Source organism: Accipiter gentilis, chromosome 4 (assembly GCF_929443795.1).
Source record: "Accipiter gentilis chromosome 4, bAccGen1.1, whole genome shotgun sequence".
Classification (NCBI taxonomy): domain Eukaryota; kingdom Metazoa; phylum Chordata; class Aves; order Accipitriformes; family Accipitridae; genus Astur; species Astur gentilis.
The window spans coordinates 42638717-42651809 of NC_064883.1; the positions used below are offsets into that span (position 1 = coordinate 42638717).

Here is a 13093-nt window from a genome sequence, read left to right on the forward strand (position 1 = left end):
CTACTGCATGGTCCCAGGTGACGCATGAGAGCTCTGAGCTCCTCAACCAACAGCCGCCTGCAGCTTCTCAGCTCCATCCCCACATCCCTGCAGCAAGGGTGGGCACTCAGGCCAACTGCTGAAGACCCATGTTCCCACCATAGGCAATGGGGGGGGGGGTGTCTTTAAGAACAGGGTACCTGGGCATAGGGAGACAAATGGTCCTGGCTATGTGGTGTTTGGAAACAGAGGGCGACCCCACCTTCTCAGTTTGTTCTTTTCTTTAAAAAAAAAGTCCCAAAGCCCATTAAAGACCAGGTGTTTGAAGGATTTCTGGCCCTGCAGAGCTTTTCTCTACTACCATTCTACCCCACACGCTGATCAAGGACACTCTCAGTGCTGCTGGTTGGCTGTTTATTTGGAATCACCGATCAGGCTGGAAATGGAGTAAAGCTGCAAAACCACACCTCTGAGTTTTTAAACATACATTTTTCTTCCTTTTGTTTACAGTTATATCCCTTAATCACCGATCGCTCACATTTCCCCCTCCCCTCCCCAATCAGACTGAGCTTGCAGCGCGGAATGGGCGCTCTCAGCCCATAGGACATCACAGGGATGAAGCCCTGACAAAACCCTCCACGGGACACACTCTGCCTCAGGTCATACCCAAATCCCTCCTGGCTTCCTCAAGCCTCTCGTCTGCAGGCAGGCGGACTCTTATGATCACCTGCACATGCCAGTTGTGCACATGGAGGCTAGGTGAGATTGGAGATGCTATACCTGAATGAGAAAAAAAGAGAGTCAAAATCAACAGCTATGTCTAGCCCTAAACCTCATCATCTTCTTGAAATAGACTGGCTAATAAATATGTACTAAATAAGTGGGTTTTTTCCAAGCCAGGTTCTCATTTGTTTTACCTGCACTGGGCTAGCCATGTTAGTCTACAACCGATTCTTGCTGTTCTTTGGCGAGTAGTTTTTCTGCAAGGTAAGAAGGGGCAGAACTGGCTGGTGTCACGTCATGGGCTACCCCATCACACATCTGGCTACTCCATTACCTTTTTCCTGAACTCAGGGCTCCCCCTCTGTCCTTCTAGGGCTTCCCCCTCCTCTCCCCACCCAAAATTTACATAGCAGCTGCAAGCAGCCTTTGTCTTGCCTAATTTTAAACTTCTACAAATGAAGGAAGATCATGACCTTGTGCACGGGGCAATTTGCAAAATGGAGAGGAAAGAAGAGGCTACAGTACAGTTGTGTGACACACACTTGTCTTCATGGCTATCTGCAATAAAGTGTCAAAAAGAGGCAAAAACATCCTGCAAAGTTGTTCCTGCAGAAGAAACGTTTCTGCTTCCTTAGGTTCAGGGTTTGCAGGGAGAAAGGAGCCGACCCCTGAACAGTGGCTGCTGGAATAACTACATTGGAGCTTGGCCTGACTGAGGTGTTGGGTTGGGTTCATTGAGCAAATGTCTGTACTTCTTCCCTGCAGCTCCTAAGAGAACGAGGGTTGGTCCCAGAGTCACTGGAAGCTGGATGGCCCCTGCGGTCTCAGAAGAGTCCACACTGCTTCTTCTCATTCTGCTGCTTCCATTTGGGCATCTGGTAGAACTCATCCTTGGACTTCCCAAAGATATCGTGGAAATCAGCATCAGAGAGATAGTACTGCAGCGGGAGGAGAGAGCAAGGAAAGGTCAGCTTTGGCTTTTGCAGAGGCCGGGACACCCCCATCGGCTGCATCCCTTCCTCCCTGTGTGAGTGCTGACCCCCGATTCCAGGCCAACAGCTCATGTCCTACTGCCTGTCCTCATGGTGGGAAATGGAACGTCCCAGCAACTGTTCCTCATCCCGCTTCCCAAAGTACCAGGGAAATAAAAGCCTACCAGCCCAAAGGAATGCTCAGGTTTTGAGGGGTTAGCATGCTCTGGCTGGAATTTGGTGCCTGCTAAATATATGGAGGCCGGGACAATTCATGGTGTATCGGTGATGTTCTGCTGGCCAAAGTTTTGGGTGGTTTCTTAGGTAGTGATCCACAGTGAAAGCATCTCCCCCTCACTCGGTTCCACCCCGCAAATATTCCACTGGAAATAGTCACTCCCGCTGCTAGAAAGACAGGAGGTTTTGTAGATAATGGGCTCATCAGTGATACTGAGAAAGACCTTGTAGGAAATGGAGGTTTAGTTTTCCCCGGCATTTTGGGTAGAAGAAAGCGCTCAGGTACATCCCAGCTGAAATACAATCATCAGCACGTGGGCATTGCCCACTGGCCCAGCTGTGGATCAGCTCTCTGGCTGTGGGTGTTGGCCTTTGCCAGGAGATCTGCTGGGACAAGACATTGGTCAAACATGGGTGGTAGAGAGGAGAGGGAATCAGCCCCCTTTGTCCCTCCCATCGGCTTGCTTGGACTCAGCTACAGATGTTGCCAAAATCCTTGGGTTGATCGGAAATCTGAGATGTGGCATTCCTCCCTGTCCCTGGATGGGATTTGCTGAAATGCAAGCTTTCTGACCAAAAAAAAAAAAAAAAAAAAAAGAAAAAGAAAAAAGAGATCTCTTCTGGAAGGAGTTTCAAATGAAAACAAACACCCACAGCCCAGGCAAAATGCGAGTCCTGGCTTCATTCTCAGCTGTGTCACTTTGTCTTGCAGGAGCTGCACTTTTCATTCTCTGTCCCTCCAAGGACAGAGGTTGGGTGGCAGAATTAAACAACTCTAGCAGAAGAAAATAGTTTGAAAAGTAACTATTTAAAACTCATTTTTCTCCCCTCACTCCCCTAAAAAAAAAAAAGAAATACATCAAGTAGGGTAAAACTACTACAATTTCCTCTCATGTGAAGCTCCTGCTTTTTGATGAGACCTATGTGTCCAGCTGGTATCTCCTTGAACCTGAAGCAGGACTTAATAGTCTAAACTACTAGTGCACTTAGCCAGTGACTAAGTTCCAGGTTAAGCTACAAAGGCATCAAACCAGCAATGCTGTCACCTCTTTTTTAGTAGGATCCACGCCTTCTGGAAGTTCATCCACCGTCTTGTTTATCAGCACCTCTCGGGAGTAAATTCCTTCGCCGTTGGGCACCATGGAAGGGCTGCTGTTGTAGGCGCTGCTATTGCTGTAGCTGTTGCTGTCACTGTGGTTCAAGTGCGGTTTATACTCAGGGGAAGCACTTGCCATACTTGAACCTGCCAAGTTGGTCATGCTGAGGGTTTTCTTGTTCAGGCTGATGTTATTAAGGTCCTGCCAAAGGTAGGAGAACATGTCAAGACAAGAAGCTCTGGCAGAGCAAGTGGGGGGTTATCCCAGGACCTTTCTCTCTGTTGGGGATGGGGGGACTGTTTCTGGCACAGACTATCTGTTGGTCTGTTGCTTCAAAGCAGCAAAGGGAAAGTCTGAGCTAAAACATTAGTCCAGCACCTCCATCAACGTTACATCGGGATGTTAGGACTGCCAAAAGCACAGCACTGATGAGAGCCCTTAGAAATAACTGAAAATACTCACTGTAGTCTCATTCTTCTCACGGTAACAGCAGGGAAAGGTGCATGTGGGAGGACAGAAGGTGAGATTAGATATGTACCATGCCTAAAACTTCTAAATTACCTGCATACCCTCCCTGATATGCCATCTCTCCTGGTTCAAAGCCCCTGCCACTTCCTTCAAGCCTTCCTCCTGCCCCTGTCCAGGGCAGAACCGATCCCGTGTGACAATCACGTTTGGGACTCTTGGGATCTGGTTTCCTCTGTGCTTTGTAGGATCTCCCACTGGGCTATGCCCTCCCTGACCAGGGGCTCCTTGTCTGGGGTCTCAGGGACCCCACCACTGCAAACTACTCGTACAACGCTTAACTGCACGCACTTTTATTTGCGTGTGTAGTTTAGAAAGCAGCTGGCCGATCTCCTGCTCACCGAGGCCTCTGCGCAGGACTGGAAAAGCCCCAGGAGATCTGGGTGTATTTATGAGTTATTAATCACGTCTCCCTCTGCTTTCCACGGAGGAGCACAGCTCTGATCCTGACAGCCTGAGGTCCCCACGCCTGCCCTGGTCATTATGTCCTCTCCTTCGTGCGAACAGGCTGGGGGACGCGGTGGGGTTTAAACCCAGGTGTTTCCCACCCATATGGTCGAGAAGCAACTCACCACTTTGATCTCGGATATAGCCGACATCTCTCCTAAGCTGTTCTTCATCTCCTCGTAAGACTTGCCATCCTAAAGGTAAAGAGAGTTGTAAGAAGCATGGGCTGCCTTCAATTAGCACATGCTCTGGTTCTCTATTGGGGTCAGGAGATCATATGAATTTTAAAGCGGAGTGGTGCCCATGCAGGTGGCAGCTGGTGCCTCCCTGCAAATCCCAGCTCCTGGAATCAGGAGACTGTGCCAGAATCTGAGCTTTCACTTGAAAACAAAGAAACAAATGGACTTTAGCCTTTGCAGTTGTACAGTAATGGGTGAAACCAGGAAATTTAAAGACTTCAGAGAGCAGAAGGCAAATGAAGAGAAATCATGTTTACTACAGGATTGAAATCTCTTAAATTTTAAATGAATCTTGCAATGCATGGAAATTTGGGATAATATAATATTCCTTTTTTCCCTTCCCTGATTCATTTAGCTAAAGCAACCTATTTTTCAAAGCCTCAATCCCTGACTTTTTGTAATTTGGTGCCACATATTACGAGCTACCTCTTATTTCCTAAAAAAATGGAATATACTAGATATATTAGCAAAGCTCATGACTGTGTTTTCCTAAGCAGCCAGGAGATGTCAGTTCTTAACAGAATCATTGAGCAAAGTTCCCCAACAAGAACAAACAACATAAACACATGGACTGCAGAGCAAACAAATTTCGACCCAAAACTGAGCAATGAACACACACACCAGATGTTTCTGGGATGTCAACAGTTTGGATTGCTTCTCTGTAGTTGCTGGAGCTGCCTACAGGGGATATTTTTAGAGGCACATATTTTATGAGCTGTATCCTTGTTTTTCAGCGGTTGCTCAAAAAAAACAAGGTTTGACCTTTGTTCTAAGCATCAACATTGTTTTACAGGTCATTGCTCTGGGAGTTGCTGTCTTATCTGTCCAAACCCGGCTGTCAAGACAGGCTCTCTACCACCACACTGGTTGCAAAGAAAGACGATGCAAACCCAGCTACAGGAAATAAAATATCTCTGTATGGGTTTTCCTGCAGCATGAAGCCACCTGGGGACCTTCACGCCATTGCCCTGGCTGTCCCACCTGCAGGCTCCAGCATGGAACTTCACTCACAGCTCTTTGGGCAACTAGAAGACCGGATTGCTTGTGAACAGGCTGAACGCCCATGTTCATAGGAAAAACCAGGAGTGAGAAGGGACAAGCAGTGGCAGCCCACCGGGGAAAGCTCTGGGAATACACCATCTGGGAGCTGAGCTTTTCCCAACTGCCCATCATCTTCTGCCTTGTTTTTTTTTTTTTTTTTTTTTGTTGTTTGTTTAAGCCGTGAACACCAGTGCCATCAGCTGGCAGGAATTTAGGTGCACAGCCTGGCAGCATCACTTCCACCTGGCTGTTTGCTATAAACCGATACTCTGGCTCTATTAATCACCAAAGCCACTCCAGGATTGTTCTTTATTCCCAATATATTCTGTGCTGTATCACAAAGTCCCCAGGCTGGCTGGACCAGCTGGTGCATGGTCTGCATGGAGTTAAGTGCAGCTCTCCTTCTTCTGTCCAACCATGCTGTGCCCAACCAAGGTTGGAGACTGGGTCCTGACAGTGCAGGGCTTTATGTGCTGGCCACAACAGCAAATCTCTGCTCCACATTATACTCCTGAAATGATTTGAAGCCCATGTGTCTGAAAGAGGAGAAAAAGGACTTCTTTCTTTCCCAGGCATCTCCTCAGGCACGTTTCCATTGCTTTATAGCAAAGAACTGGTATTTGTAAATCAGCTTTTGAGAAGGCTTGTATGTAGGGACCAAGGGTGACCTTGCTCAGGAGCTCCTGGGCTCTGATGGGCAGCCTGCAAACCTGAACATGAGACCTGTCTGCTCGCATCTTTCATTTCCCCAGAGTTTGCCCTTCAAGCTGGGCCATGAATTTTTCTCTGTGACTGCACTTTGAAAAAATGAACTTTTTTTTCAATTTTCTTTATGATGTGGGGTGCTTCTGTTTTCACCCTGAACTTGGTTTTACTACTAGCAGTCCCAACCCATTTTTGGCTGAAATCACAAACCTGATTTGGGACCTAATCTTTTTTAAAATAAAAATGTGAATATTGTGAATTCAAGCACATTTACTTATATTTGCAAAGGCCTCAGTTTCACCAAACAGCTACTTTTTGCTGGCAAAGGAGTAGAAGCTGCTCAGGTAGCACCAGGAAGGCATGAAGCTCAGGGCATGTCCTAGCGAGGTTTCTCTCCGTGCACCACAGATGATATGGTCACTGACAATAACACCATTTAAGCACCGCTGAGCACGCGTGCACACCACAGGGCTTTTCCAGCAACTTACGCTCCATTTGTAGGGGTCCCAAGCATTGAACCATCCTGTGAAGTTGAGGGGTTCATAGCCCTGCTTCACCAGTATTATTGGAGTTGCCAAGTCTCTCCCTGCAGGATGGGTCTTGAGATACTCCTTAGCTGAAGCAATTGCTTCATTCCTCTCGTATGTGTTGGAGGCTTTGCCAACCCAAAGGAAAATCTGCAAGGAGAGAAGGTGTTGAAGATCAGTGAGGAGTTAGGACCTGTGCAGACATGGCTGTTTGTTCTCCCCTGCCAACTGGAGCAGAGATAAGATAAGACTGGAAATATTGTTTCCCAATAGTTCCCTGGGATTTTGATCCCAGATTTACTCCCAGCCAAGACAGATTTTGCTTTTGAGACAGGCATAAAGAATAAATATTTCAGGAAACAGTTCTTGTACGTTTCAAGGTAGCTAAACTCAGATCCTTGCATGGGCCAAAACTCCAATGTCCTCAGAAAGCAAAGCCCCCGGAGACAGTTTCTGATGGTCTAAAGCAAGTTGTCACCATTGGTGCTGGGAAACGAGGGGGAAGGTTTCTGGGTGCCACCTCCTTATAGGAGCTGGCAAAGACTGGAGCAGGCCCAGCTCTTCTTAACTTGGAGCAAGGCAGGGACCAGACGTCTTGGTTTCCTCCTTTCTGAAACAGGGCTAGCTATACTACCTCACTCACGTGTTTTGTGAAGGACTGGACATGCGCCTTCTTGTCTGCCCAAGCATCATGAAGGGTTTGGAGATGGGGCAGAAGGGATATTACCCTTGGTTTCACCTTGAAGGATGTATTCAAACCAATTAAGCCATAACCTCTTTGAAAATACTTCTGGGGAGAAGGGGAGTCTGTGCTGACCTCTTCCCATGTGTCTAGCAGCATGACATCATCTTCATCCAAGTCTTCCTGGCAGAAGCCCACCACCTCTGTCATGATGAATCGACCCGTCTGGTTGGAGCACTCGAAGAGGCGAGGTTGGTAGTGTGTGATCTCCTCTTGAAACCTTCCTCATGCATGGCGGGGAAAGAAAAAGCAAGAGAGATGGAAACCTTTCCCTTGTGGTTTACTGCAGGGCCCTGCCGCTACTTGTCATGACCTTGATGGAAGAGGTGGGAACACGGCAACACTCATCTGAGGGCCTGAAAGTCAGCAAAGTCAGGTCTCGGGATTCTTGGACCATTTTACCAATTTTTAAAGGTAACTTTTTCTCCACCCAAAGAGGGCAAAAGCAGAACCCTTCTCTCATTGTGGAGATGAGCCTGATGTCAGCTGAAAGCCACATCAGATCATTTGGTTACAGAGGAACCCATCACCTGCCCAGAGGGCTGGAGAAATCCAGGTTGTTCAAAAGCAGATTTAGTTTCATGAATCTTCTGGGGCTGCCTGTAAACCTAATAATGGCTGGAAATGGAGCATGTGATTCATGTAGCCCTATGACAAGATATGGGATGGATTTACTGTGGGAAAAGGAGGATGTAGCACACCCTTGTCTGCAGGGTTTGGATCTGCAGCTCCTACTTCACAGAAGGCCTGACCCAAAACCTAGGAAAGAGACATCTTGGTGTAGTTTCTGACCAAGATTTTGGTGATATTCTGACCTCGTTCTCCCTTTAGCGAGGACACAGTATCAGAGTGCTTACTCACCTTCCTGCAAAGTTTTGATCCCTTGTTTAGTGTTGCCTTGCCAAGCCCAGAGGAACAAGCAGGTCACTATTACCTCTTTTCACTGGCATAAGGTGCTTTGCCTCCCAAGGCTTCCCAGAACTCTGCTGGCTCTTGTCCTTCCAAAATGGTGAGCTTGTCCCGTTTGGAAACAATGTCAGCTACTATTTTTGCCATCTCCCTCTCATCTCCGCTGCATCCCTGTGTTCAGAACATCAGATTAGGTGGAGTTAGGGACAGACTGGCAAAACTTATCTGTGGGGAAAACTTGGCTTGTTCCTACCCTCCTCTGGAGAGTTTTAGACCTGCTTGAATGCTTTTGAGGGTCTCATCTGAGCTGGTCACTCAAAATCCATTTCTAGTCCTTGAAGGGACATTCAGCGCAGCCAATGGCATCTAGACCAAAACTCACATAATCATAGAATGGTTTGGGTTGGAAGGGACCTTAAAGATCACCTAGTCCGACCCCCCTGCCATGGGCAGGGACACCTTCCACTAGACCATGTTGCTCAAAGCCCCATCCAACCTGGCCTTGAACACTTGAAATGATGGGGCATCTGCAACTTCTCTGGGCAACCCTTCTGCTTCGGTTTGATCTACGATCTCATCCTGAAACACATAAATGAATATGCTCTAATGCTGGCTAATTTCTTACAGCTGGAGAACTTGGGGTGCTTTATTCAGCTGAAAGCTGTATGTACATCTAAAATGAGGTGAGGTGAATCCCAAGATGGGTTACTTCTGTAGAGAGAGGGCTGTGCTACTGCTGATCCTCCACAGACAGAGCCTTCTCCTGGGTGCACCTCGCTCTATCAAAATTAATGGGCTACCTGCCCAAAGATACCCCTCTGCAGTGGTGGTCAGAGGCTCAAGCCCCACATCAGCCATTTTGGGTCCCTTCAGCTGCCTTCCCTGGACTCCCTGCAGTCTCACCTTCCCGCACCACAGGTAGCAGACTTGGCTGGTCGACAGCAGGAAGACGTCGTTGGAGTTGAGCGAGGAGGCCCGGGCTGGCACCTCTGTGGCCTTCGTGTTCATCTCATCCGTGCCCCTCACCTGGAAGAGGCGGATCGCTGGCTCGGGCATGATTTTCTGAGCCCGGCTCGTGCCGCCCTGCAAGGACACAGAGGGAAGGATGGTACTGGGAGGTGAGGAGGGCACGCAAACCCAGGGTGCAGCTGGTTTGGGGCCACAACCTTCCACGCTGCTGCGGTGATGGACCATGGTCCACAGAACAGGTGAGGAAATTCAAATACCTTCTAGTTCCAGGTCAGAATAAAACCCACATGTCATAACTTCCACATTTCTCCCTGGTTATTCCGAGTGTCTCCCACCTCCCATCAAGATGTTCAAGTTCAATATGAACAGATCTCAGTGTCTGCAAAGCATTTGCCATGTAAACCGGGCAAGGCAGCTGGACTCGTATTTCCAGCTGCACTCAGCTTAGCTGAACATCTGCCATAGAAGTTGTATGGTGCAACCAACACGGAGAGCTGAGGGCAAACTCCCTCTTCCCCAGCCATTTGCAATGTCTCCACCACTGATGCTGACAGCCAAAGCAGCAAGTGAAGTGGGTTAGTAGTCAACGTGATATAATTCAGGCAGGGACAATTCTAATCATGTAACTGTTTGTAGAATATTTTGGAGGACCCTTTCTGGATAGTCGTATCTGTAATTTAGAGGATGATTGTCGTATTGTAACTCTGCAAAATATTTTGGGATAGAGTTGGAAAGAACATTACACATTAACGCTGGAGCTCAGGGGTGGACAGCTGAGTCTGGGTCAGTCCAGGACTGTGTTTACACATATGGTGTTCAGACTACTTGGGAAGTAGTAGAAATGTTCCACCACTTCCATCTGCCAGCCCATGCAGTCCTGGCAGGCTCCTTTCCTGAATACAAGCCCATTTTCCTGGACTGTTTCCATCGCAACTGCCAAGCCATCGTTGGTTCTTGCACCTTCCATCGCCCATGCGCGCAAAGCTACATTACCTCGTAAATGACCAGCTTGCCCTTGAAGATCGCCAGGAAGTGTGTGGGCTCCTTGCCCATCGTCACGCGCACCTGCACGGCCTCATCCCCGTGCTTTTTGTCCAGCTCGATGGCATTGAGGGCACAGGCGGTGATTTCATCCACAGAGGCATGGCGACCCTGGGGAAGAGAGAGAGGCCGCACGTAACGTGATGAGGTGAAGGGTGTAAAGCTCTGCACGGTGTAACATCTTGCCAATCCCAAGCCCTGCATATAATATCGTGAGATCAGAGTTAAAACGACCAGATGTTTGAATTTCACTTGCATTCTGGTTTTGGAGGCTTTAGCGTCCCATTTTCAAAGCTTCTCTCTGCATTCCAGGGGAGGTAAATATACTTTAAAAAGGAAAGCAGAGATATTCATATACTCAGGTGTCTCCAGGAGCTCAGGCTTTAAGGGACGATCTGAAAGACTGCAAAGTTTGACCTCAGCACTGTAAGCCACATCATCCTTCACTATTTCTATCTGACATTGCTGGCTCTCAGTCTGATGCCAGCCTGGGCTCAGAGTGTCCATGCTGCCTACAAAGCACAGCTTGGGTTATTTGCAATGGACAACTAATGAGCAAAGGGCGTGTGAGTTCTTCTGGATGGGAAGAACTGGATTGGGAACAGCCCCTTCTGCTTTGGCTTGACCTACCTGCCACATGTAGAGGACATAGTGAGGCCTGCCTGATCTCAAGTAGGTGTACAGGACCAGGTAGCAATCACCCCCGTAGAACTGCCCATATGTCTTGGGATTCACTGGCTGCATTTGCAAGTCCTCAATCCTCCACACCTAGTGAAAGAAACATCTCGGTGAGCAGCAGTGGAGTCAACGTGAAGACGGAGCGCAGCCCCTTTGCCAGCAGACCACTGAAGTTCAGGTCTTCAGTTGGAAAGATAAACCTTCCCCTCTCCTCCAGACACCAGCCTATGTTCCCCCAGCTTGACTAAGTGCTTGCTGGCAAAGTCTGGTCTCTCCAATGACCACCACAATACATGTGCCATTAATGGACTTTCAGCAGTTGGTAGCCCTCAAGGAGGAGCAGCCTCCAGATCCCTTTCAGCCCCACAGTCCCTTTCTCAACCAGCTCCATCTTCCGTGGGAGGCCAGAAGAATGGGAGAGGGGCCTCTGCTCTGCACAAGTTTGGTTGATATGGACCTAACTGAGAGACAGGGTGAGAAGGGCATCGACTGTATCACCTCATGACCCATCCACACAGCAGGAGAGGGGTCAGCTTGGTGACTGCTCTGCTCCACAGGCCATGGGTTGGAGGAGAAATGCCCCTGAGCTACTGTAACTGCTGCGTTAGTTATGGTTGGCAAGCAGGTTGCTCTGGCTGAAGCCATGCTTTCTTGGGGAGGATAGGTGGGCACATCTCCACAGCTCCGTAAAGCTGCTGCATGTGAAAAGGCAGAGGCGTTTGGAAACACTGGTAACTGCATCATCTGTCAGCAAAAAGAGGTCTCTCACCTCTATCTCCCCAGAGGCATCATCGACCATTCTCTGCTCAGCAGCTAGCTCCGGTCTAGCGTGGAGCTGAGTGGTGTCAAACTTCACCTGCTCCACCTTGGCTGCATGCACCAGCAGGAAAAAAAACAAGAACCCAGTGAATGCACAGTTACATACAGACCCTCTGCATCACCCTCATGCACACACAATCGTTATAGACACGAGAAAAGCCTGGTCCGCTGTTGCAAGAAGTCAGTCTTGCCACCAGTAAGCCAATGTTGATTTTGGAACATGCAAGAGCTCACACACTCCAGTGTTGATCTGTTACAGGCTGGCAACTGGCCATATAGCACGTTCCAGTAATGACTGGCTGGTAAAGATATTAGTTGTCTCCTGACTGAAAATTCATAATTGTTTTCCAAATCTATACATATTTACCTCCTTTTAAAATGTTGCTTTCAGAAATAAAATGGCTACATTTCTCCAGCTCATGATAAAGAGAGGGAGTATTTATGGACAGCACAGAGAAAGACAGAGGTCAAGAAAAAAGAAAGAACTTGCAAAGCCAAGAGATTTGCAGCTCTCAGGGTATTATTGATGGAGACGCTCAGCATCTCTTTCACCATCCCACCATTCATCAACAAGTTCTCTCTCTTTGGTATTGTTTACTCTTTGGGGTTAATGCATTGTAATATTCACTTCAGCAGCAAGATAAATTGAGGCACCGTTTACACCTGGTGTAAATACAGAATAATGCCATTGATGTCAGGAGGGTCTTGGATGGATGCCAGTGTAAATGAAAGCAGAATGTTGTTCAACACTTCCTTATCAGGTTCAGTATTAGCCCTTTATAAAGAAAATTAGGAAGGTCTGCATGTGTGAAGTTTTACATACAATTTTTCAGATGAAAGCGATCTTCTGCCAACATTTACATTTGGAATAAGTGGCAGTTTAGTTCATATAAGAAACCTCAGCAGTTCTGAATGTTGTTCAGTTCCTGAATCCGTTGCATCTACCGAAGAAGGTGGAAAATACAAGGCGTGACAAGAACGTGCCCTAGATTTTCAGGATACTGAAGGCAGGAGACAGTTAATGTGAATGATGTTCCCTCAGCTGTGCCTTAGCACAGGTAGGAAAGCCAAATCCAGGACAAACATGCTCACCAATTTTGCCAGTAGTGTAGACTTTGCCCAGTCCTTGCGTTTCATCCTTTTCTGTCCACCTCTGGAAGAGCTGTTTAAACATGGCTGACTCTGCTCCATCACTGATCACTTCAATGTTGGTGGATGAAGGATAGCCTTTGGCTTGGATAAAACCCTAGTGGGGTTGAAAAAGGACATTAGTGGGGACATACCAAGCTTTTTACACACATGGGAAGAGGGATGTGGACCTGAAACAGCCCAAAGAGTGAACATCCTCCAGTGAACACATGACCAAGGGGCAGGATTCACCCCAAGACTTGTGTTCAGACTTACAGAGATGCCTACAAGCTCTCACTGTAGTATCCATGTTTAT

General features: G+C 47.8%; 1 protein-coding gene across 2 annotated transcripts in view; it reads right to left on the reverse strand.

Moving 5' to 3' along the window:
- Positions 1-390: 390 nt before the first annotated feature.
- The window catches only part of VILL (villin like), a 38887-nt gene continuing 26184 nt past the window's right edge, over positions 391-13093 (reverse strand). For both annotated transcript variants that reach the window (XM_049797990.1, XM_049797991.1), the window contains 11 exons: positions 12742-12895; positions 11600-11700; positions 10783-10920; positions 10105-10263; positions 9046-9225; positions 8168-8313; positions 7309-7453; positions 6453-6641; positions 4105-4173; positions 2957-3208; positions 391-1640 (listed from right to left, as the gene is read on the reverse strand). In XM_049797990.1, the coding sequence (XP_049653947.1) occupies positions 1527-1640; positions 2957-3208; positions 4105-4173; positions 6453-6641; positions 7309-7453; positions 8168-8313; positions 9046-9225; positions 10105-10263; positions 10783-10920; positions 11600-11700; positions 12742-12895 (1647 nt within the window). In that variant the 3' untranslated portion in view covers positions 391-1526. The remainder of the gene's footprint in view (positions 1641-2956; positions 3209-4104; positions 4174-6452; positions 6642-7308; positions 7454-8167; positions 8314-9045; positions 9226-10104; positions 10264-10782; positions 10921-11599; positions 11701-12741; positions 12896-13093) is intronic.